Here is a 26458-nt window from a genome sequence, read left to right on the forward strand (position 1 = left end):
TTGTGCCCGGCCGATATTAGCGCCCCAAAATGGGCGATACCCAATTTTTCCCCCTAAGTGTCCTGTTATCACATCCTTTAATAATAGACTCCAGCATTTTCCCTACAACTGTTGTGAGGGGGAAGTGGTATGCGAGAGGAGAGAAAGCTGTGAACTTACCATTGTTGTCCCCAAGGGGCCTGTAGTTCCCTGTTTTCTCTCTCCCTCCTTTTTTAAATAGTGTGGTTACATTTGCCACCCTCCAATCTGCAGGAACTGTTCCATAATCTATAGAATTTTGGAAGATGACAACCAATGCATCCAATTATTTCCATGGCTACCTCTTTTAGTACTCTGGGATGCAGATTATCAGGCCCTGGGGATTTATCGGCTTTCAGTCCCATTAATTTCTCCAGCACTTTTTTTTTACTAATACTAATTTCCTTTAATTCCTCCTTCTCACTAGACCCTTGGTTCCCTAGCATTTCTGGGAAGTTATTTGTGTCCTCTTCCATGAAGACAGAACCAAAGTATTTGTTTAATTGCTTTGCCATTTCCTCGTTCCCCATTATAATTTCTCCCGTTTCTGACTGTAAGCAAAACATTTTTGATTACATTTTTAATATTTATTCAAATCAAGTCCAAGTCCAAGGAACTAATATTTGGTCACAAGAAATGGCAGCAATGTGTCTCTTATCCACATCTAATTCTCTCCTCTGGTCACCTCGACCCAGTGAGGTAACTTCCTACCGCTCACTGGCTGTCAAATTGCAGCCACGCCTATGGGAGTTTGCACCTCTGACTGTCAACTTGCTCATAGACAATGGCCAGTGCTCGGGTGTGGAAGACTTTCCCGCACTTTTGACCCTCTCGCTGGGGAATTCCTTCGAGGGGGCGAGGTCTCCCGATTGGCTGCCGTGACTTCGTTAGAAATCCCGTTTATGTGACTATCTAGAGGTTCAATATTTCTCCCCCCCCACAATTGGCCTGGGTTTCTATCTGCTTTTAGGCTCTCTCAGGAGATCACATGGTTTCGGGTAGGGTGGGAAGTGTATATATTGTGATGCACAAGACATTGCGATTGTGCGGGACAGACTGCATGGACCAGAGGGCCTTTCCCTGTCCGTCGTTCATCGTATGGCAATCGGGAGAACCCGGGAGGAGATTCCTAGCACCAGTGTTGGCACTGAAGGTCCCCAAGTCTGGGAGGGCCCAGGTAACACCACAGGTAACGATCCGTCTGCTCCACCCCAGCGATGTATCTTCATTGGAACTTCACCCCCTCCTCTGGCAGGATGATCACTTCCATTTCCTCCGTCGCTTGTCCCAGAGACTTTCTGAACGAGACAAGGAATTTAGTGCCAATTAAGGGCAAATTACAGACAGTAATTACACAACAAAGAGCTCGGTTGAAACTCGTTTCCTGTAGGACCCTTCCAGCCGGTAGAGAGGAGGGGCATTTATCCCGTCAATATGCTGCAGGAACCGGAGTATTTCACATTGCCAGCAAGGTTACAGTCTCCATTTATTAAAATATATATCGGAGTGCAACCAGTCAAGAATTTAAATGCGATCTGGATTAATGACAGTTTAGTTCCATGTGGCTCTTTAGGGTAAATGAAAACAGAGAGCAGGTCTCTGGTGCTTACGCAGACTGAACCAGCAATCAGAAGAAAAAGAAGAAAGATCTTGGCCTAGAATTTCAGTATAGCCAGTTTTGGGGCGCTAACGTTAGCGCCCGCCCGAAGTTAGCGCCCGCCCCAAAGTTGCGCCCCCTTGCCGGAAATTCAGTGGCTTCGCCCTAAGAGGTTGGTGGAGCGCTAAAAGAGGCGTTCCACTACTATCTTTAGGCGTTAAGCCGGCGGTGCAGAGGGATAGCGCCGAGGCGGGGCGCAGCGCGGGTGCGGTCATTTTTTGATTGACAGCAGACCCCGTGGCGCCGACCAGCTCTTAAAGGGGGAAGGGACGATTTGGTCTGCTGCCACGCCCTGCACACTGCAGCTTTGCAAATAGGCCTCAACACTGCTGCTCAGCCCCAGGGAGTCATGGCAACGCCAGAGAAGGCCCGTGAGCGTGCCCTGCGCTTCTCAGAGGGTGATCTGGAAATAATGGTGACAGCTCTGGAGAAGAGGCGCAGGATCTTGTTCCCAGAGACTGGGAGGAATCCGAATCACCAAGAATACACCAGAGCCTGGAAGCAGATCGCCAACAGGGTGACGTTCACCGGCGATGCCCCCAGGACCCACAAACAATGTCGTAAAAAATACAACGACCTGACCAGGATTGTCAGGGTGAGTACCCTTTCCAGTCTCCTCCTCATTCTTGCATGTACACCTGACATGATGGGCAAAGGGAGCTGAAAGGCCTAATGGCCAGCCCTCAGCCAGCAGCTTTGGGACAGTCATGAGCATCAATTGCCCATTCTGCACTCTACACTCTGGCCAAGCTATTCCACCATGGGAGGCAGTGCACAGTACATCAGGGCTACACTCTGGCCAAGCTATTCCACCATGGGAGGCAGTGCACACTACATCAGGGCTACACTCTGGCCAAGCTATTCCACCATGGGAGGCAGTGCACACTACATCAGGGCTACACTCTGGCCAAGCTATTCCACCATGGGAGGCAGTGCACACTACATCAGGGCTACACTCTGGCCAAGCTATTCCACCATGGGAGGCAGTGCACAGTACATCAGGGCTACACTCTGGCCAAGCTATTCCACCATGGGAGACAGTGCACACTACATCAGGGCTACACTCCGTACTTACAGCCCGTCCTTTCTCTTGCAGGCTAAAGTTGCCTATAATCGCCAGGCCCGTGCCAGGACCAGGGGAGGCCGCGCCAAGCTGCAGAAGCTCACTCGCCTGGAGGAGCGCGTGTGTGGGCTCATGGGAGCCCGGCTGATCGTGCCCACAGCGTGCGGAGTAGCCGACCCTCCACTGCCCGGCAATGGTAAGGACCTCGCCTTTTGGCCCTCTCGCGTCGCACTTGCGCATCCGAGCTACCTCCTTTGCCACTGTCCCACCAATGCGCTGAATGCCACCAGTCCTAACTCCCTCGCTGACGCCGTTTCCTCACTCTGAAGCTACTCTTGTGCATTCCTGCTTTCAGCTGGTGACGACCAGGACCCTGAAGCTGCCAGTGACAGCCCCTCCGAGCAGGAGGAGGAGGAGGAGGAGGAGGAGGAGGAGCAAGAGCAAGCCGGACCATCAGGGGAACACTCAGGTCCCGCAGGAGAGGACGAAATGATTGACACGTCCTCACTGGACGAGTGCCTGGACCAACTGTCGCAGGGGATTGCAGCTTCTGGGACCAGTGGCGTCCAGCCACCCAGGAGCCGTGCGCGTGGGCCGCGGCCTTCCCCCCAAAGGGGGGAAGGATCAGAGGGGAGTGCAGTTGATCGGGACACTCGCCGCCACCAACGTGGCAAGGTTCCCCTAGTTCGGTCCCCTGCTCCCCAGCGGGAGAGTCCCGACTCCAGTCCGGACACCTTCACCTCGGAGGAGGCGCGGAAGCTGGACAAGATGGCCGAGGATTCGGACCGGCGCCACACGGAGCTCATGAGCGTGGTGGGGCGCATGCCTGAGGCCATCGAGTCGCTGGCAACCAGTGTGCGCGAGTTCGGGGCATCAACTGCCGCAAGTGGCCGCATGCTCACTGATGCCGTCAAGACCCTGGCGGGTGTGATGCGGGCGCACACCAGGACAACAGGGGCACTCACTGCTGCCACACGCGCTGTCTCAGGCAGGCATCGCCAGGGCAGCCGCCGCGCTGGAGCATCCCAGCGAGCCGCCCCTCGGCTGATTGTTGCGGATCCTGCAGTGCGGGCCCAGCCGAGTGCCAGCGCGCCACAGCACCAGCCAGCGCATCCCAGACGCCAGCTTGCCCACATTGCGCCATCCGTCGCCGCCACTCCCCCACTGGGGCGTCAAGGGCAAGCGGCTGGAGCTGATGTTGGCCAGGCTCAGGTGCGCCACTCAGCAGCCGGCCCCTCGAGGCCCAAAGGCCGTGTAGGCCGCCCCCCAGCGGCATCTGGCGGAAGGACATCTGAGCCTCAGGCGCCTTCCCCCAGCCTCGCAGCAGCCACTGGGCAGAGCTTGCGAAGGAGCAGCAGGCCGGGCAGGGGAGGCAAAAGGCTGGACAAGGTCTCGCCCTCGCGGGCCACTCAGTAGAGGGTGTGGCCAGCTTTCGTTTTATATGGCGGTGGCCATCTTTCTTTTGCCCATGGTTGTTTGGTTCGTGGGCTTATTTTTTGTGTTAAGGCCGAGGTTGAGGCCAGGTTTGTACAAATGTGGAGTTACTCCTCCCCAGTTTGTGGGAGTGAGTCGTTTGTTGGGCTTTTTGTGGGGCCCGTTGATTGTTTTTGGGGATTCATGTGGGAAGGGGTTTTCATTTTTGTGTAATAAATAATTATCTTTATTCATACAGTCTCCATGGTTGTTCTTGTTAGTGTTTGGTGGCTTCGCCGGCTGAGGGCTTGCGGAGCGGCTGCATTCATCTTCCCTCATGGCCACAAGGCATTCCCTGACAGGGGGCTTAGAAGTAATGTGTAATAAGGTGGCATCGTGCGGCCCTTGGCCCTGGTCGCTCCCTCCTGGGAACGTACTCCTGCTCCTCCTCCTCCTGCTCCTCCTCCTCCTCCTGCTCCTCCTCCTGAGGTGCTGCTCCAACGTCAGGTGGCAGTGCCTGAGTCCTGCGGATTGCCAGGTTGTGTAGCATGCAGCAAACTACCACAAATTGGGAGACCCGGTCCGGCGAATACTGCAGAGCTCCTCCGGAGCGATCAAGGCAGCAGAACCGCTGCTTGAGGACCCCAATAGTTTGCTCGATGATGTTGCGGGTGGTTTGATGGCTCTCGTTGTAGGCCTCTTCAGCAGCGGTCCTGGGCGCGCGGAGCGGGGTCATGAGCCAGGTACACAAAGGATAGCCTTTGTCCCCGAGTAGCCATCCTCTTGGGGGATGCTGCGCCTCGAACATGTCATGCACAGTACTCTGCCGCAGGATAAACGCATCGTGGCTGCTGCCTGGGAAGCTGGCATTGACAGCCATGATGCGCTGCTTGTGGTCACACACCAGCTGCACATTCAGAGAATGGTAGCCCTTCCTGTTGCGATACTGCTCGCCATGCTCCAGAGGGGCCCGCAAAGCCACATGCGTACAGTCAATGGCACCCTGCACCAAGGGGAAGTCCCCGAGTCTTGCAAATCCCAAGGCGCGCTGATGCTGGCTCTGCAGGGCCATGGGGAAGGAGATGAATTGGCTTCTCCTTCTGAACAGTGCTTCAGTCACCTGGCGGATGCAGCGATGCACGCCGTACTGGGAGATGTTTGCTATGTCCCCAGCAGCGATTGGAAGGAGCCGGTGGCATAGAAGTTCAATGCCACCGTCACCTTCACTTCCACCGACAGAGACGTCCTGCACCTGAGCTTTGGACGCAGATCTCTGCGAAGCAGGTGGCAGATCTCTGCAACCACCTCCTTTCGGAATCGGAGCCTTCTAACACATCGCGCGCCAGTCATGTTGAGGTAGGAGCGCTGCTGGCGGTATAGCCTGACTGGGTAAGGCCTATGTGGCCGACACCTGTTGCCCCCTCTGCCTCTAGCCAGGGCTGCCCCTCTCACAATGCGTCTGCGAGCCCTACGGACATGGCGCTGCAGCTCCGCGTTGGCACCCCATGCAACCCCCATCAAATCCTGGCAAACAGTCAAATTTCCAAAAGGCCACTTGCAGCGCTCTGGCCTGAGTCCAAAAATACCTGAGCTGTTGCTGCTTGAAACCAGTTAGCTATCCTCCTTGTTGTGTGTCCAGAAATGCGTTGCACAAGAGTGTTTGCTGCAAAATGGCTGGGCTTTATACTGGAGGGTACGTCCCCTTTAATTTGCGCCCCCCGGGGCCCGCGCTGGTTGTGTTGCGTTCCTTTTTTCAAACGCTCCGGCCGCCAGCCGCACAATGGGGCGGTCCGACTGAAGTTTGGAATCGGGGTGGCCAAAGGGCGTTGCACGAGGATGTGACGTCATTTTCTGCGCGCGCATCCGGGCGGGCGCTAAAGTTTGCGCCGGCGCTAACGGCCAACTTAATTTGGGGCGAGGCGGAAACTGCGCTGTGCCCGGGCGCTACACGCATAGCGCCCGAAATTCACTTCTCTTAAGGCGCTAACTGCTGGCGCAAGCAACTTTTATACAGTGCCTTTCACAACCTGAGGATGTCCAAAGCTCTTTACAGCCAATGAAATAGTTTTTGAAGTGTAGTCACTGTTGTAATATAGAAAACGTGGCAGCCAATTTGCGAACAGCAAGCTCCCACAAATAGCAATCTGTTTTAGTGATGTTGGTTCAGGGATAAGTATTGGCCAGGACACCGGGGAGGACATCCCTGCTCTTCTTTGAAATAGTGCCGTGCGATCTTTTACATCCACCTGAGAGGACAGACGGGGCCTTGGTTTAACGTCTCATAAAATGACAGCACCTCCGACAGTGCAGCACTCCCTCAGCACTGCACTGGAGTGCCAGCCTAGACATTGTGCTCAAGTCCCTGGAGTGGGACTTGAACCCAGAACCTTCTAACTCAGAAACGAGAGCGCTGCCCACTGAGCCATGGCTGACTAGGAAGCTACTGGAAGGACACAGTTCTGGTTCTGAGAAAGCGTTGCTACTCAAAATCTTTCTCTGGGCACGCTCTGTATTTCCAACATTTTCATTTTTCATTTCAGAATTTTCAGCACTTGCAGTTTCTTTTGTTAAATTATCTCCAGCGTTAGTGGGACCAGGAGTGTTCCAATCGATACTCCAACAGTTATAACATCAACGCCAATAAATATGGGAGAGTATATTATCATATATTCAAGGCCCCCCGATTACAGGCATCAATTTAAGCAGCTGTTTGGAATGGGCACTTTGAAAGTGTAATGTGTTCTTACAACCACTGGGTGGCAGTTTAACATTTAAAATGGAGGCACAAAATGAAGCCCAATTCTGATAAATTTGCAATTATTTTGCTGAGGAATATCATGAGTTCTGATTACGCTTGGATTGGGAGCTCTAAGGATTAAATGGCCAATCCATAGTATCTGTACATCAGCCCACTTAATCACTTGTCCTACAAGAGAATCTACATGAATCCACTATTATTATTCAACACAGTCTTTTATGAATAATTGTCAGCTTGCACAGGATAACATCTGTGTGCTGTGGATGGATAATATTGATTGTGCTGCCCAATGAATAATGCCAGGATTAAATGTTTCAGTGTTAAAGGAGTTCAACAACAACAACTTGCATTTACATAGTGCCTGTAACATAGTAACATATCCCAAGGTGCTTCACAGAACCGTTGTCAAGCAAAATTTGACCCCAAGCCACATAAGGAGATATTAGGACAGATGACCAAAAGATTGGCTAAAGAGGTAGGTTTTAAGAAGCGTCTTAAAGGAGGCGAGAGAGGGAGGGAGGCGGAGAGGTTTAGGGAGGGAATTCCAGAGCTTAGGGCCTAGGCAGCGGAAGGCATGGTCACCAATAGTGGTGCGATGAAAATTGGGGATGCGCAAGAGGCCAGAATTGGAAGAAAGCAGAGATCTCGAAGGCTTGTAGGGCTGGAGGAGGTTACAGAGATAGGGAGGGGCGAGACCATGAAGGGATTTGAAAACAAGGATGAGAATTTTAAAATCAAGGCGTTGCCGGACTGGGAGCCAGTGTAGGTCAGAAAGCACAAGGGTGATGGCTGAACGGGACTTGGTGCGAGTTCCATACATAATGTATAATGGGTGAACGGTCAATGGTTTGGTCTGTAGGAATTATTTTCCCCTGCTGTCTCAGAAGACAGTGACTTGTTCTGGGATTATGGTTCCACGGGGACCGCCAGTCCTCCAGTTCTTCGTGCTGGATCTTTTCCTCCTCATCCAAGATTCACAACTGCACAGCGAGGGTCACTGAACACCAGGAGAGTGGGAACTCTTGCCCTTCTTACCCAGGATCCACTGGGGCCTTGTGGTTTTCCCACTATTGGCCCGCTGAGACCCCTCACTCAGTACAGAGCGGGCATGGGACTGCCCTGAATTGTGTGGCTCAGTACCACCCCAGGCAGTGCATTTACCCAAAGAAAGAAACGACTTGCATTTAGAAGGTACGGTAGCATTGTAGTAAAACTACTGGGCTAATGATCCAGAGACGTGAGTTCAAATCCCACCACGGCAGCTGGGGAATTTAAATTCAGTTAATTAAATAAATCTGGAATAAAAAGCTAGTATCCGTAATGGTGACCGTGAAACTATCGGATTGTCGTAAAAACCCATCTGATTCACTAATGTCCTTTAGGGAAGGAAATCTGCCGTCCTTACCCGGTCTGGCCTATATGTGACTCTGAAATGGCGGCTCGCCACCACCCTCTCTTGCCTGCGACACCCACATCCTGTGAATGAATAAAAAAATAATAATTCTATAGCGCCTTTCACGAGCTCAGCACATTCCAAAGTAATTTACAGCCAATGAGGTGGAGTGAGACTGCCTGCACTCCGCCTCAGAGTTCATTCAGGCCTTCACATAAGAAATGGGAGTAGGAGTCGGCCATACGGCCCTTCGAGGCTGCTCCTCCATTCAATAAGATCGTGGCTGCTCTTCTACCTCAACAGAGTTTAATATAAACGACCACATTTTGCAGCTTGGAGCACATAACACGCCAGATTTTATTTTTAATTGGTTGACACCAGTGCGTGCCAGGATTTGCTCTTTGTAAGCTCCGTTCCATCCAGCCATGGAAAAGGACTAGCAGTATTAAAGCCAGGAACCTATTATTAGGACTGTGAAGGTAACTGCTCATGTTTTATTGATTTAGTTAGGTAGCTGTGATATGTGAGAGAAACACATTCATTCCCTGATTTACCTGCAGTGCACCAAGTGATCACCGCTGATGTATCTATTCAACTTATTTTAAAACTTAAAAAAAAATCTGTAAGCAATACTGCGGGAGATCCAGTGGTCAATATAAAAGTTCTGAGTCCATCGCACTTTAACCGTAATACGTCTAAACTATTTAAACATAAAACAAAGGCTGTCATTTCATGGTGGTTTCATTTGGCTTAAATCTGGGAATTTACAAGCAACTGCCAATCTGCAATTACATAGAATTACATAGAATATACAGCGCAGAAACCAGGCCATTACCCCAGCTAGTCTGTGCTGGTGTTTAAGAACATAAGACCATAAGAAATAGGAGCTGGAGTCGGCCATTTGGCCCCTCGAGCCTTTCAATAAGGTCATGGCTGATCTTCTACCTTATCTCCACTTTCCCGCACTATCCCCATATCCCTTGATTCCCTTAACATTCAAAAATCTATCGATTTCTGTCTTGAATATGCTCAACGACTGAGCCTCCACAGCCCTCTGGGGTAGAGAATTCCAAAGATTAACCACCCTCTGAGTGAAGACATTTCTCCTCATCTCAGTCCTAAAAGGCCGACCCCTTATTCTGAGACTGTGAGCCCTGGTTCCAAACTCCCCAGCCAGGGGAAACACCCTCCCTGCATCTACCCTGTCAAGCCCTGTAAGGATGTTGTCTATTTCAGTGAGATCACCTCTCATTCTTCTAAACTCTAGTGAATGTAGGCCTAGTCTACTCAATCTCTCCTCATAGGACAATCCCCCCATCCCACGAGTCTCCTCCCATTCTATCTACCTCATCTCAGCCATTCAGCATATCTTTCTATTCCTTTTCTCTCATGTACTCCTCTAGTTTCCTTTTGAAAGTATCTCAGCTATTTGCTTCAACCACTTCCTGTGGTAGCGAGTTCCACATTCTACCCACTCTCTGAGCAAAGAAATTTCTCCTTATTTCCCTATCTTGTATTTATGGCCCCTAGTTTTGGATTCTCCCACAAGTGAAAACTTTCTGTCCAACCCATTCATGATATTAAAGAATTTTATCAGGTCTCCTCTAAAGAAAAAAGCCCCAACCTGTTCAATTTTCCCTGATAGCTGTGATCTCTCAGTTCTGGTACCATCCTTGTAAATCTGTTTTGCACTTTCTCCAGTGCTTCTATGTCCTTTTTATAGTCTGGAGACCAGAGCCGTGCATAGTACCCCAAGTGTGGCCTGAGGAGGTTCTTATACAAGTTTAACATAACTTTTGAATTTTATGGGGGGAAAAATTCAGTTGTTTGCGCCTCCCGTTAGTGCTTTAAGAGGGCGCTAATGGGGCGCAAAGCAACTTGTGCCCGGGCGCGCCGATGTTTGCGCCGCTCGCGAAATTAACTAGACATTTGCGGCGGCGCTAAACACTACCGCCATGAACTCCTGCGCCGGCAGATTGTGACGTCAGTCGAGTGCGCAACGCCCCGCTAGCGCCCGGGACCGGATATTGAGTGGCGCCCCCTGCCTTACCGCCTGCCGCTAGCAACGACAGGTTGAGGGGAGGGTTTTGCAGTCAAGAAGGGACTGGGGGAGCGCTATTTAAAGGCGACCGCTTCCTGCCTTTTTTTGTCGGTGACATTTTTGCACCACGCAGTCTGAGAGAGAGAGAGAGAGAGAGACTTCTGGAGAGATTCAATGCTATGTGAAGGAGTTTTGAGTACTGAGCAGCACTTTGCAGGTTTATTTTGATTTGCCCTTCCTTGCTTCGCCAGTGCTCTGAGGTAGCGCCTCACTCCTCGGCCTTTGCGCCTTAAGACAGATGTGAAGCGCCTGATTTAGCGCTCCAATCACCTCCAGGGGCGATAAAAGCCAAGTTTGCCGTCGGAGGCAATAATTAGCGCCAGGCGCTAAACTTTGCGCACGGCCGATAATGGCGCCCCAAACGGGGCGATACTGAATTTTTCCCCCTATATCCCTAGAAATAGATCCCAGTGCTTTGTTAGCACTTGCTGACCTGCGATGCTGTGTTTAATGATTTGTTCACCTGTATCCCGAGATCCCTTTGCTCTTCTACCCCATTCAGTTTTTTTATTAAGGTGTAGGGGATGTTTCTGTTTTTCCTACCTCACATTTTCTATGTTAAAGTTCATTTGCCACTTAACTGCTCAGTCTGCAAGGTTTCTAATGTCTTCTTGTATTAGGTTGTGTTCTTCCTCAGTGTTAGCTATACCCCCCAGTTTAGTATCATCTGCAAACTTTGATATCGAGTTACTTGTTCCTAAGTCCAAATCATTAATGTAAATTGTGAACAACTGTGGTCCCAGAACTGATCCTTGTGGAACTCCACTACCCACCTTCTGCCACTCTGAATAACTACCCTTTACCCCCACTGTGGTATCTTGAAGTGGCCATAGATGGAGACAGACACAGGTTAACTCCTTAACATGGTTTAATCAACTCTTGCACATAAAAGCTTCTGCCATGAGGCAGCAAAAACAAAGAGTCCCACAGTACAGATCAGACTTAACTCAGGAGAGCAATTGCCACAGCACCACCTGGTGGATCAGGTTACTCATAACCTCCCAGGTTACTACACTCCCCCCCGCTTAAGATTGCCGTATGCAATTCTTAAACAATAACCCTTACTAGGTACTATGTTTTAATTAACCAGTATGCTCTAACCATGGTTAACCCCTGACTAATTTAACAGGTTTGTATAAGTCTTTCTGGTTGCTTGCGAATCCTTTGTGAACGTCTTAATTCCACTTGTGGTGGATTCTCAGATTCATTCGCACTTGAGATTGGAGTAGTCTCTGATGTTGGTTTTACTCTGTCCCGCTGTGGCCTGGCAGTACCAGTGTCCACTGGCACCTTATAAGCCGTGCTGGGTCCTGGAACAGCCTCCTCTACTGCCCTTTGTTCCATCTGAGGCAGTTCCCCCTGCTGCCGGCTGAAAAGCTGATCCACATGCCGACAAACCCCTCGACCATCCCCTAGTAACACGGAGTACGACACAGGTCCTGTAATGTCCTGGATTAGTCCTGGTATCCATTTAGGTCCATAACCGAAGTTCCGGGTGTACACAGAGTCCCCTATGGCGAAATGGCGAGCTTTAGTATGTTTGTCATGGTACGCTTTTTGGTTTGTTTGTTTTGTCTCAACCTTGCTTTTGAGATCTGGGTGTATCAGGTCTAACGTGCACCACAACTTTCTCCCCATCATCAACTCAGCCGGAGAAAGCCCCGTGGTAGCTTGGGGTGTTATACGATAACTAAACAAGGCTCTATTGAGCTTGGTCTCCAGGGTGTCACCTGAGCTCTTCCTCATGAGCTCCTTAAAAGTCTGCACGGCTCGCTCGGCTAACCCATTTGAGGCTGGGTGATATGGAGCCGAGGTGACATGTGTGATTCCATTCCTTACCATGAATTCTTTGCTCCCTTCACTAACAAAACACTGTGCATTGTCGGATACAATCATTTCTGGAATACCATGCGTGCTGAAGCTGTTCCTGAGACAATTCAGTGTGGCATCAGTCATTGCAGATCTCACTGGATAAACGTCGATCCACTTTGAGTGAGCGTCAACCAGCACCAAAAACATTTTGCCCATAAAAGGTCCCGCATAGTCTATGTGAATTCTCCTCCAGGGTTTGCTGGGCCACTCCCAGGGATGGAGTGGTGCCCCGGCAGGTGCTTTCCTCTGTTCCTGACATATAGTGCATGACTTTACCTTTGACTCAATTTCAGCATCCAAGTTAGGCCACCACAGGTAGCTCCTAGCCAGTCCTTTCATTCTAGTCATTCCTGGGTGCGATTGATGCAACTGTTCCATAAAAGTAGAGCATCCCCGCTCTGGGACTATGATGCGTGCTCCCCATAGCACACATCTATCTTGGACACTGAGCTCGTGCTGTCTCTGTACGGCGCGAACTCCGGTCCCTCACGGTGATCTGGCCAGCCTTTCAACACATACTCACGGACCCTTGACAGAACGGGGTCCTTGGCTGTCCAGCCCTGGATTTGCGCTGAAGTCATCAGGGGACTGATCTCCTGATCCAGCATCAGGACGTGCTCCTCAGGGGAAGTACTGCGAGGAGATTTTGAGAGGGGCAGGTGGCTGAGAGCATCCGCGTTCCTGTTTTCCTTGCCGGCTCTGTACGTGATCACATATTCATAGGCTCTTAGTATTACTGCCCATCTCATTATTCTCTGTGATGCCATTTGAGGCACCGCTTTCATCTCATTCAGTAAGCTAATAAGAGGCTTGTGGTCAGTACTGATTACAAACTTTCTCCCATATATGTACTTATGGAATTTCTTTACTCCAAATATAATGGCCAACCCCTCTTTATCAAGCTGTGAATAGTTCTTTTCCGCAGCTGTGAGCGTGCGTGAAACAAACCCGATGGGCCTTTCTGCTCCATCTGGCGTGCGGTGGGCCAACACTGCCCCCACTCCATAGGGTGATGCGTCGCAGGACATTATCAGCTCCTTCTTCTCGTCGTAATGCACCAACACCCTGCTGGACTGAAGTAGCTCCTTTGACTGCTGAAACGCTTTCGCTTGCTCTGGCTCCCAACGCCATGGCTCCTCCTTTCTCAGCAGCATCGATAAGTTTGGAAGAAACCGGTTATAATAATTCAGGAGCCCTAGATAGGCTTTCAGTTCAGTCACTGAGGTGGGTGCAGGTGCATCCTGCACTGCCCGCACTTTCCCTGGTAATGGATGGAGGCCTGTGGCATCCACCCGATGTCCCAGGAATGTAACTTCCTTCTCCATGAAACTACACTTATTCCATTTCAGGCGTAGCCCCGCCTCTTCCAGCCGCTGTAGCACTTTGTCCAGTGTTTTTAAGTGATCCTGATCGTCACTTCCTGTTAGCAGAATATCATCTAAGTACACGGCCACCTTTGGAATGCCCTGCAGAATGCCCTCCATAGTCCGTTGGAATATTGCTGGGCTAGAACTGACACCAAATGGTAACCTGGCATATGTGAACAGCCCCTTGTGCGTGTTCACCGTGACAAACTTTTTTGATTCTTCATCTAGCAATATCTGCTGATACGCATGACTCATGTCCAGTTTGCTGAATCTTTCTCCCCCAGCGAGCGATGTTAACATTTCCTCCATTCTCGGAATGGGGTACTGTTCCAGTGATGATACTCTGTTCACTGTTAACTTATAGTCACCACACACCCTTACGTTACCGTCGGGCTTCAATACCGGGACTATTGGTGCCGCCCAGTCTGAAAATTTCACTGGTTCTATTACTTTGTCCCTTAGCAGGTGATCTAGTTCCGCCTCAACCTTGGTTTTCATTGCAAAAGGTACCGACCTTGGTTTAAAGAAACGAGGCGTGGCATCACTGGCTACATGAATCTTGGCTGTGGCTCCCCTTAAGGTGCCCAGTTCGTCCTTGAACACTAACTCATGCTTCATCAGCACTTCTTGCAGTGCCTCTGTACTGTCCTCCATTTTATTCATTGCCTGCCAGTACACACTCAACTCACTGATCCACCCTCGCCCTAACAGATTTGGCCCTGACCCTGCTACCACTACCACCGTAAGCTCTTTGGTGACTCCTTTGTGTTCCACTTATACTTCGGCCGCCCCCAAAATGTCCACCTTCTGTCCTGTGTAGGTTTTGAGACTAATGGGGCATGTACCTAGCTCTGGTACTTTTGCTTCCCCCCATAGCTTGGCGTACTCAGTCTGCGACATTATGGTTACACTACATCCGGTGTCAATCTCAAACTTTACTTGACCTCCGTTCACTATCAAATACTGAGTGAGAGGGGGTACGTTGGGCCTTGAAGTGTCTATACTGTATACAGTGAAAACCTCCTCACTAGACTCTTCCTCCTCTTGTATGTAATTTGCCCGCTTTGTGTACTTCTCCCTCCCCCCTTTTGCATGCTTTGCCCCTTTAGCACTGCTTCTCTCGCTCACTGCCCTTTTACAGGCTTTCTTTAAGTGCCCTATTTTCCCACAATTGTGGCACTTTGCCTTTGCAAAACTGCAGTCCATTGCATAATGGCTCGTCCCGCCACATCAGTAGCAATCCCCAACCCCGACTGGTGGACTTTTCGCGCCAGCTTCCATCTTGAAAACAGCTCCTCCCACTGGTTTACTCCATTTCTCCTTGCTCATACTGTTTAAGTCCTTAATGTCCTTGTTAGCCGTCTCCATGGCTTGTGCTTTTTTAAGTGCCGTTTCAAACGTTAATCCTTTTTCTGACAGCAACCTTTGCTGTATACTGTCGTCGTTAACTCCGCATACTAGTCTGTCCCTTAACATGACTGTGAGCGCATTTCCAAAATTACAGTCCTGTGCGAGCTTCCGAAGCTCCTCCACATAATCAGTAACGCTTTCTTCAGGCCTCTTAATCCTCGAATTGAATTTCCATCTCTGTACTATTTCACTAGGTTTCGGATTGAAATGATTCTTTAGTAGACTCACCAACTCGTCAAAAGATTTTTCTCCTGGCCGCTCCGGGCTCAGCAGACTCCTCATCCGTGTATAGGTTTGCGCTACCACACAACTCAGTAAAATGGCCCTTTTCTTTTCAGCACTGTCCACCTCGTTTGCCATAAAGAAATGGCTCAGTATTTCAATATACTCCTCCCAAGACTGCGACTTGTTGTCAAAAGGTGCCACGGAGCCTACCGTTCCTGCCATCCTTGGAGTCCGGTCACTTCAGCCAAAAAATCAAACTCCGTTTCGACTCCCGCGGCCTAGCCTCGTGCTTTTCCGACTAGTTTGCTAACCAACCCGAGCACCTCTTCCGAATACTCCCTAACTATGACTGATCCACCAAAACTTTTCCATCCTTTATTCTCGTCGCCATATGTGGTATCTTGAAATGGCCATAGATGGAGACAGACACAGGTTAACTCCTTAACATGGTTTAATCAACTCTTGCACATAAAAGCTTCTGCCATGAGGCAGCAAAAACAAAGAGTCCCACTCTACAGATCAGACTTAACTCAGGAGAGCAATTGCCACAGCACCACCTGGTGGATCAGATTACTCATAACCTCCCAGGTTACTACACCCACTCTCTGCTTTCTATTTTTTATCCAATTTGCTATTATTTCAGCTATTTGTGCCCTGATCTACATGCCCCAACCTTTGTCATGAGCCTACCGTGTGATACTTTATCAAAGGCCTTTTGAAAATGTCATTACAATATTACCCTTGTCTACTCTTCAAAGAATTCTACCAGGTTAGTTAAGCATGACTTAGCCTTTCAGAACCTTGAGGAACACCACTGTATATGTCCTTCCAGTCTGAAAAACAGCCATTCACAACACTCTGTTTTCTATCCCTTAGCCAAGTTTGTATCCATGCTGCTACTGTCCATGTTATCCCATGTGGCTTCAATTTTGCTACAAGCCCAATATGTGGTACTTTATCAAACACCTTTTGAAAGTCCATATACACAACATCAACTGCACTGCCCTCATCCACCCTCTCTGTTACCTCATCAAAAAACTCAATCAAGTTAGTCAAACACGATTTACCCTGAACAAATCTGTGCTGGCTCTCCTTTATTAGTCGATGCTTGTCTAAATGGCTGTTAATTTTCTCCCAAATTATTGTTTGTAAAAGCTTCCCCACCACCGACGTTAAACTGATTGGCCTGTAATTGCCAGGTTTGCCTGTCTCCCCTTTTTTTGAACAAGGGTGTAGCATTTGCAATTCTCCAGTCCTCTGCTACCACCCCTGTATCCAAGGAGGATTGGAAGATTCATACATTTACACACATGCACTCCAAACCTATCTTAGACCTCTTTGTATTTTCTATGATCTCCATCTAATTCTGCATTATTTCTAACTCTAAGGGGATGGCTTTAGTTTAATACATAGGCGCTAAAGAGGCAAAGAGGTGGTCAAGATGGGGTCTTAAGCTGCAATATTGGTTTAGTTTGCGTTTAACGCAAGACGCCATCTTGGTAAAGAAGTTGAAGCCAGCCCTAGTAAAGGCCGCCCGGAGCTGATTAGCAATTAAATTGCCTACTAGCACTCATTAAAGAGGGTGCTGTCATTTTGATGGATAACGCTTCATTTAACGCCCTGTCTAACGGCGACCAGCTGATTGGGAGTAAACAAGTCGTTGCTGAGGATTTCGAGCGCTACTTAAAGCTATATCACCTTTAACTGTTCACTTGCTGCTGGAGGCTTGAAGGGGACTTTTGAAACGCATCGGGAAGCTTTCTGGGACAGTTTGTCAAGACTTCACCAACACTCGAGCAACATTTATTCTGGAAATTCTCTGAGGACTTCACCTAAAAAGAGTGAGTGCTGGGCTACTCCACCTTATTGGCCACCTTATAGGAGTCACCAGGAGAAAGGATGTGCTTGGTCATCAGCATCTTGCTAGGGGTCTCCCTTGGTCTGCAGGAGAAATGAGGTGAGGACATGAGGCCAGGCAGAGCAGCACCAGCTGCTGCAGGAGATAGGGACAGGAGGGCGAGGTGGACTCCTTCCCCCCTGCGGGTACAGGACATCCCTCCTCCTCTGCACCTCCTCCACCAGGACCTCCAGTGCCATGTCCGAGAACCTGTGCGCCCTCTCCCTCGGTCCCTGAGCCATCCTGAAACGTGCCGTTGTGTGTCAGACAGCGCACTCCACACCTTCAGTGGAAGTGGGTGAGTGGAGCCCACATATACTGCTGCACGAAAATAGCTTCTAACCAGCACTTACTTGAGTGTTAAAACTGCAGGTGTCTGATTTAGCACCTCCAGGCAAGTTCAAATGATGGCAATCAGCAATTAGGACCAAAATTGCGTGTTAAAACCAGACTTTGAACCGGGTGTGCCTTATTAGCACAGCACCCATTTAGCGCTTGTTTTCACCCTTTCACCAAAATAACCCCTAACTGTCCCTCCCATCCTCTGTGCACCTTGTTTCTTCTTTTTAATACTACATCTTGGTGCCTAGCCCCCTGCCGAATTAGTTTAAACACTCCCCCACAGCACTAGTTAACCTGCCCATGAGGATACTGGTCCCGGCTCTGTTCAGGTGCAACCTGTCCATCTTGAACAGATCCGTCCTGCCACAGAACTTGTCCCAATGTCCTAGGATTCTGAAGCCCTCCCTCCTGCATCATGTCTCTAGCCATGCATTAACCTGCCATATCCTCCTATTTCTACTCTCACTAGCGCATGGCAATGGGAATAATCCAGAGATTGCTACCTTTTCAACTTCCTCCTGAGCTCCTTAAACTCTGACTGCAGGACGTCGACTAAATCACGGCCAAAGAGACAGAAAATCAGTGGGAAAATTTAAAAGGGTAATCACTGGAGTTCAGGAGAAATGTATTTCACTAGAAGTCAAAAACAAGCAAGCTAATTATGGGGCACCGTGAATGAATAAAAAACTAAAGGGAAAATTGGAGGCCAATGTGCGCAGGAAGTGCCGCCAGCTGAGGGTTTCTGAGCTGGAGGGGCAGCTGGATTCACTGCAGGGCTGAATGTTTCCTGGGTCATAGGTTCCAGGAGAAGGTCACCCCACAGCCAGGGAGAGTTCAGAATAGCAAGTGGGTGGCCACCCGGAAGAATATGAAGAGGCAGGCAGTCCACCAATCCTCCAGGAGAGTGGCACTCTCAAACCGATATTCAGCATTGAATTTGGGAGGGTGACAACACCTTGAAGGAGTGCAGTCCCGAGCACGACACCGTGAGGCAAAGGATTGCATAGGGCGGTACAGCAAAGTGTAAGAATGCGGTAGTAATTGGTGATTCAATAGTCGGGGGACAGACAGGCAGTTCTGCTACTGCCGACGTGAGACCCGTATGGTATGTTGCCTCCCTGGTGCCAGGGTAAGGGACATCACGGAGAGGGTGCAGAACACTCTGCCAGGGGACAGGGAAGAGCCAGAAATTGTGATCCATGTTGGAACCAATGACATAAGGAGGAAGTCTATCTCGGCGGGTCCGGTGCGGCCGGGGTCGGTGGCGGGTCGCGATCCCACTGCTGGCTCCATCCCACACTGTGAAGTGATTTTACACTGATTGGGCTTGTTAAGTCAGCCCAGCGCATTTTCTGGCCAATTGAAGGAAGCGACCATGCGCAAATTGATTTTGACAGTTGTGCTGTGTTGTACAGCATTGAGGTGCTGCAAATACTGACAAGCACTGTACAGAGGTGCATGGCTGCACCCAGGCTCTCCCTTGACTCTCTCCATATACTTTTGGAGGGAGTCACAGCACGCAGGTTGGTCATCTTCCTTTCCCATGGGCGGAAGAGACCTCCCCAGGAGATTAACACAGCCTGGTTGCACAATGCACAGGAGGACACAAGCAGGGATGTCGTCAGGAGGACCAGGCTGCAGTGGCGCAAACCTTTCAATGATCTCAGTAGATCACAAAACGTTACTGCAAAGCCACACTCAATCTCATCGTGCTGTGCCACTCATCACATCCCCATCACTCTGCCTTCCCTACCCTACTCCTGCACATCCTTACTCACACCAACTTACCTTGCACTTCCACCCATCCCTCTCTCTCTACATTATCACTTCCCCGTTTCACTAGCCACACCTCACACTCACCCTCATCCTAGTTCAATTATACCAAGTAACAACACACGAGGGTAGGCACTTGGGTGTTTTTTTAAATTCGTTCATGGGATGTGGGCATCGCTGGCAAGGCCAGCATTTATTGCCCATCCCTCGTTGCCCTTGAGAAGGTGGTAGTGCGCCACCTTCTTGAACCGTTGCAGTCCGTGTGGTGAAGGTACTCCCACAGTGCGGTTAGGGAGGGATTTTGACCCAGCGACGATGAAGGAATGGTGATATACTTCCAACTCAGGGTGGTGTGTAACTTGGAGAAGAACACCGGTGGTGGAGGGAGTGAATGTTTAAGGTGGTGGATGGGGTGCCAATAAAGCGGGCTGCTTTGTCCTGGCTGGTGTCGAACTTCTTGAGTGTTGTTGGAGCTGCACTCATCCAGGTAAGTGGAGAGTATTCCATCACACTCCTTACTTGTGCCTTGTAGATGGTGGAAAGGCTTTGGGGAGTCAGGAGGTGCGACACTCGCCGCAGAATACCCAGCCTCTGACCTGCTCTTTTTGCCACAGTATTTATGTGGCTGGTCCAGTTAATTTTCTGGTCAATGGTGACCCCCAGGATATTGATGGTGGGGGATTCGGTGATGGTAATGCCGTTGAATCTCAATGGTGGTTAGACGCTCACTTGTTGGAGATAGTCATTGTCTGGCACTTGTGTGGCGCGAATGTTACCTGCCACTTAGCCCAAGCCTGAATGTCGTCCAGGTCTTGCTGCATGTGGGCATGGACTGCTTCATTATCTGAGGAGTTGTGAATGGCACTGAACACTGTGCAGTCATCAGCGAACATCCCCACTTCTGACCTTATAATGGAGGGAAGGTCATTGATGAAGCAGCTGAAGATGGTTGGGCCTAGGACACTGCCCTGAGGAACTCCTGCAGCGATGTCCTGGGGCTGTGATGATTGACCTTCAACCACCACTCTTGGTGATGAACATTGAAGTTCCCCACCTAGAGTACATTCTGTGCCCTTGTTATTCTCAGTGCTCTTCCAAGTGGTGTTCAACATGGTGGAGTACTGATTCATCAGCTGAGGGAAGGCGGTAGGTGGTAATCAGCAAGAGGTTTCCTTGCCCATGCTTGACCTGATGCCATGAGACTTCATGGGGTCCGGAGTCAATGTTGAGGACTCCCAGGGCCACTCCTTTCCGACTGTATACTATTGTGCCACCACCCCTTGTGGGTCTGTCTTGCCGGTGGGACAGGACATACCCAGGGATGGTGATGGAGGAGTTTGGGACATTGGCTGAAAGGTATGATTCTGTGAGTATGACTATGTCAGGCTATTCTTTCACTGGTCTGTGGGACAGCTCTCCCAATTTTGGCACAAGTCCCCAGATGTTGGTGAGGAAGACTTTGCAGGGTTGACTGGGCTGGGTGTGCCGTTGTCGTGTCCGTAGCCGGTGCCGATGTCGATGCCGGGTGGTCCGTCCTGTTTTACTCTTATTGTTTTTCATAGCAGGTTTTTTTTTACAACTGAGTGGCTTGCTAGCCCATGTTCATGCGAAGTTTCTGTTCATGTTCTGTCAAACATTGAAACCTTTATTTTCAACACTTTGTGTTCTTGGACAGATTTGTGAGCACCTTTGGAAGTGGCTTAGTGAGTTGCAGTGAACGGTGAGACATAATGGTACCCCCCGCAATGATGATGAGTGTGAAAGGAATCACTTGGTCATTGTAGGGATGCTTTATGGTGTTGGTGTGGGGTGGTGCCAGGGTGTACAGTGTCAAGTGAAGTAAATCTGGCCATGGTGAGGCCATTGCTGGCCTCCCGGGCAGCAATGTGGTCGAGTGCTGATGCCCTCTGTTCTGTGCAGCATCAGTTGATTGCGGAGAAGGTTGGTGTTGTTGTTGGTGCTGCTGGTGTGTCTGTTGCTGCTGGTGTTGGGGCTGATCGCGGTGGGATTCTGATGACCAAGCTGAGACAGTATAAAGGGCACCGATGCTGATGGAATAGATGGCAGGTGAAGTTGAGATGACAGAAACAATCTGTCAATGGTGAGAGAGGTTGTTCCAATGAGGTGACACTGGATAGAGAGTTTGCTCCAAACACTTGCAAGCTGCATAAAGCTCAATCTGTCTTCCAAATGCAGTAAGCAATAGCTTCTAACCTTGGAAAGTGAACAGGTATGAAATGGGAGCTTTTATAGAAAATTTGCAGCTGTCAGGTTAGTAAATCATCCCATGCTGACACAACTTCCGACCTCCTTACCTGACGTGATCCCCGAGCAGCGGGGAAGCCGTGGGCGAAGTCTTAAAATCTAAAGATGAGCTTAAAATAGTTTTAAAGTGCTCTTAATAAACTAAATTGCCTCTCCCGCCACTTGGTGTCAGGCCTGTTCAGTGATGACAGACCCGACATCTGAGAGACTAGTGTGGAGGCGGGTTGACAGGGGTTCCCTACCCGCTGACAAGAAAATAATTTTCCCCACACAACCCACCACCAAACGCATCCGCTGATCCCCCCCAAAATTTCCCCCATTGTTCTTCAAGAATTTCTTCCCGGTTTAGTTTTACCCTCATTTCCTCCTAATTTGCTCTTTTCTAATCTATTACCTTAATCTTTGTCCTACTCATGCCACTCTTGATCCTAATCTTGAACCTTAATCTTCAGCAATTAAACTCTCATTGACTTCAATATCCATTCCTCACAACAAATAGACTTTTGCGGGTTTAAAGGGACAGGCAAGATTAAACATGGCTGTACCGTGGCAGCAATTATTAGATTATTATATGTTATATGGTACAATGCAGCTGCTGTTGTAAATCACCAAACCATCTGGCTTACCATGAGCAAAACCAGCGAGATCCACTAGTTAATTAAAATTATGATTTGTCCAGTTGTTCGGGTTACAGCACCTATTCCACTGGTTCATTCAATTACAAAGCTCTTCGTTAGGCCACATTCACGGCATGTAATTCCTTTAAAGGCCAAGTTAACATTTATTTCTCAATAAGGTTTAATATTGTGCTAAATTAATATTGGAAGAAAATGGAAGATTGTTCACTTACAGTCAACTTAATGAGGCAAGGAAATCTTTAGTGAGTAATCTTAAACAGAAATGATGTGCCCACGAGATTCAGCAAAGACTTACATGAGGCACGTTAGGAAAGCATCTGGAGCAGTATTGATAACAACTATTGAGAATTGTTGTAAGAGGAAGTCAGTAGGTATGGTCCATTAAATAAAAGAATCCATCTAAAGCTGATAGTTGATCAGAGAGCTTAATAGTTGGTGAAGAGCAGCATAAAGCTACCCTAATCAACTGTTCATTTCAAACTTGTCATGTGTACAGTGCACTTTCATAACAAAACGTCACCAGTTTGTGAATTTAAACACGCAAGGGTAAGTTTTGTGATTTTGCACCACTTGCTACAAACCCTCATCTGTTCATATTGAGAAATCATGCATAGTGTTACATTATGTTGCACTGGCCTGGGATACCAATGCATTTTATTTAAGACAGAAGGGAGGGAGAAACCAGGAAACCACAGACCTGTAAGTTTAATGTCAGTTGTGGGGAAGTGACTGGAATCTATAATCGGGGACAAAGTGACTGAGCACTTGGACAAGAATGAGCTAATCAAAGAAAGTCAACATGGATTTGTGAAGGGTAGGTCATGTTTGACTAATCTAGTTGAATTTTTTGAAGATGTCACTAACAAGGTGGACAGGGTATTGTCTATGGATGTTGTCTATATGGACTTCCAGAAGCCATTTGATGAGCTTACACACAAGGGATTATTAGAAAAAATGAGAGCGCATGGAATTTGAGGTAACCTTAGGACAAGGGTCGAAAATTGTTTGGGTGGTAGGAGACAGAGTAGGGATAAAGGGAATGCATTCTGATTTATGGAATGTGACAAGTGGTGTTCCCCGGGGATCGGTACTGGAGCCTCAGGAAGGATATATTGGCCTTAGAGGGAGTACAACACAAAAAGATACCAGGGTTAAATTATGAGGACAGGGTGCATAAACGTGGGTTGTATTCCCTTGAGTTTAGACAGTTGAGGGGTGATCTAATTGAGGTGTTTAAAATGATAAAAATTTTGATAGAGTAGAAACAGAAAAGTTATTTCCTCTGGTGGGGGAATCCAGAACAAGGGTGCACATTCTTAAAATTAGAGCTAGGTCATTCAGGAGTGAAATCATGAAGCACCTTTTCACCTAAAGTAGTGAAAATGTTCTCTAAAAGACTGTAGATGCTGGGTCAATTGAAATGTTCAAGATTGAGATCAGCAGATTTTTATTAGGTAAGGGCATCAAGCGATATGGATCTAAGGTGGGTAAAGGGAGTTGAGGTACAGATCAGCCATAATCTAAATGTTGGTACAGACGCGAGAGGCTGAATGGCCTACTTCTCTACTTTTCAATTCTATCCCTCTAGATATAAACCCTAGTGCTTGGTTTGCTTTTATTACGGCCTTATTAACCTGCATCATTACTTTAAGTGATTTGTGTGTTTGTACTACGAGATCCCTTTGCTCTTCTACCCCATTTAAATTCTTATTTTCCAAGTAATAAGTGACCTCCCTATTTTTCTTACCAAAATGTAATACCTCACTTTTATCTGTGTTAAAATTAATTGTCCAAATATATGCCCATTCTGCAAGTTTATTAATGTCTTCCTGTAATTTGTTGCAGTTCTCCTCAGTATTGACTATCCCCCCAATTTGGTGTCATCTGCATATTTAAAAATTGTGTTTTTGATTCCAAAGTTTAAATCGTTAATATAAATAGTGAACAACATTGGTCCCAGCGCTGATCCTTATGGAACACCATTTACCATCTTCTGCCACTTTGAATAGCTACCCTTTAACCCTACACTCTGCTTTCTGTCTTGAAACCAGCTAGCTATCCATTCTGCTACTTGTCCCCTGACTCCGCATTCATTAATCTATTATGTGGTACCTTGTTGAAGGCCTTTTGAAAATCTAGATAAATTTTGAAAATCTAGATAAATCTATAGATAAATCTAGCTAAATATGCAGTGGTGTTCCCCAGGGGTCGGTTCTAGGACCACTGCTTTTCTTGATATATATTAATGACTTGGATGTGGGTGTACAGGGCACAATTTCAAAATTTGCAGATGACACAAAACTTGGAAGTATAGTGAACAGCGAGGAGGATAGTGATAGACTTCAAGAGGACATGGACAGGCTGGTGGAATGGGCGGACACGTGGCAGATGAAGTTTAACGCAGAAAAGTGCAAAGTGATACATTTTGGTAGAAAGAATGAGGACAGGAAATATAAACTAAAGGGTACAATTCTAAAGGGGTTGCATGAACAGAGAGACCTGGGGGTATATATGCACAAATCGTTGAAGGTGGCAGGGCAGGTTGAGAAAGCAGTTTAAAAAGTTTACGGGATCCTGGGCTTCATGAATAGAGGTATAGAGTACAAAAGTGTGGAAAATATGATGAACCTGTATAAAACACTGGTTCAGCCTCAACTGGAGTATTGTGTCCAATTCTGGGCAACACACCTTATGAAGAATGTAAAGGCTTTAGAGAGGGTGCAGAAAAGATTAACGAGAATGATTCCAGGGATGAGGGACTTCAGTTACATGGATAGACTGGAGAAGCTGGGGTTGTTCTCCTTAGAGCAGAGAAGGTTGAGAGGAGATTTGATAGAGGTGTTCAAAATTGGGAGGGGTCTAGACAGAGTAGATAGAGAGAAACTGTTCCTATTGGCGGAAGGATCGAGAACCAGAGGGCACAGATTTAAGGTGATTGGCAAAAGAACCAAAGGCGACATGAGGAAAAACTTTTTTACTCAGCGAGTGGTTAGGATCTGGAATGCAATGCCTGAAAGGATGGAGGAGACAGACTCAATCACAGCTTTCAAAAGGGAGTTGGATAAGTACCTGAAGGAAAACAAATTGCAGGGCTACGGGGAAAGGGCGGGGGAGTGGGACTAGACGAAGGGCTCTTGCAGAGAGCCAGCTCGCGCTCGACGGGCCGAATGGCCTTCTTCCGTGCTGTAACCATTCTATGATTCTACGATTCTATGAAATTACATCTACTACATTACCCTTGCCTACTCTCTCTGTTACCTCTTTAAAAAATTCAATGAGGTTGGTCAAGCAAGACTTTGCGCTGGATTTTCATTGAGGAGTCGGGTAAGAGGCGGGACTACAACTTTCGGGGTTGTAGTCCCGCCTCCATCGAGTTCTAGCCAACCCACGTGATTTTGACTTGATTAACCTTGTTGAGCCCGCCCAGCGGGCTCAGCAGGCCAATTAAGGGCCACCCGGCAACAGGTGACATCACAGATTGATATTTCATCTGTCAAGACCTTTTGACAGATGAAATCAGCATTTCACAGCTGTTTGAAGCTGTCAAACACTGACAATCTGTATTCTAAGTTAATTCCTTCCTCTCAGGATGATTGAATGCTGCAATTTTTGACAGCTCACAGCCATTCTGCTTTCTGTGCTGGTGAGATGAGGGACTCCCGAGACCTGAAGGAAGGAAGGCTGTAAAGGTAAGTAAAGGTATGTAAAACTTCTTTAAACACTTTACACACACCAAACGCACTTACCTTTGCACTCATGCACTCATCACTCACCTGAACACCGGACATCTCGACCCCTCCAAGCCCTTCATCCCGACGGTCCGCCTCCTCTAACTTGGCGTGGTTTGGAGCCATCGGGAATCCCACACTTCAACATAAAAAATAGGGATTAGGCTAAAAACTGCCTGTTAACTGCAGTTAATTGGCACTAATCCCCTTCCCACCTCGGGGAGGTGAGTCCCAGTGCGGGGCGGGTACCCGCCTCCTTTGAAACTGGCATGGAGGTGGGTTGGGAGCGGGATGGGGTCGGGACCCCCGATTTTGGGATTTTAACCCCCCACACGCCTCCAATCCTGCCTCCATGGCCCAATGTAAGTCCTGCCCTTTCTCTTTTGAAATCCATGCTGACTATTCATTATTATATTTTTGGTTTCTAGATGTTCTTCTATTTTCTGCTTTAGTAGGGATTCCATTATTTTTCTTACCACCGATGTTAAGCTGACTGGTCTATAGTTCCCTGGACATGTTCTATCTCCCTTCTTAAATA

The 26458-nt window shown here is 48.4% G+C and overlaps 1 protein-coding gene across 1 annotated transcript in view; it reads left to right on the forward strand.

The window, feature by feature from the left end:
• Positions 1–1894: 1894 nt before the first annotated feature.
• Positions 1895–26458, forward strand: part of LOC147105319 (uncharacterized) — a 49583-nt gene continuing 25019 nt past the window's right edge. Inside the window, exons 1-3 of the mRNA XM_086011799.1 lie at positions 1895–2270; positions 2772–2934; positions 3094–3593. Of these exons, the coding sequence (XP_085867925.1) occupies positions 2025–2270; positions 2772–2934; positions 3094–3593 (909 nt within the window). The 5' untranslated portion in view covers positions 1895–2024. The remainder of the gene's footprint in view (positions 2271–2771; positions 2935–3093; positions 3594–26458) is intronic.

The sequence above is a fragment of the Somniosus microcephalus genome, chromosome 18 (genome assembly GCF_052327205.1).
Source record: "Somniosus microcephalus isolate GS21.2 chromosome 18, FLI_Smic_1.0, whole genome shotgun sequence".
Taxonomy (NCBI): domain Eukaryota; kingdom Metazoa; phylum Chordata; class Chondrichthyes; order Squaliformes; family Somniosidae; genus Somniosus; species Somniosus microcephalus.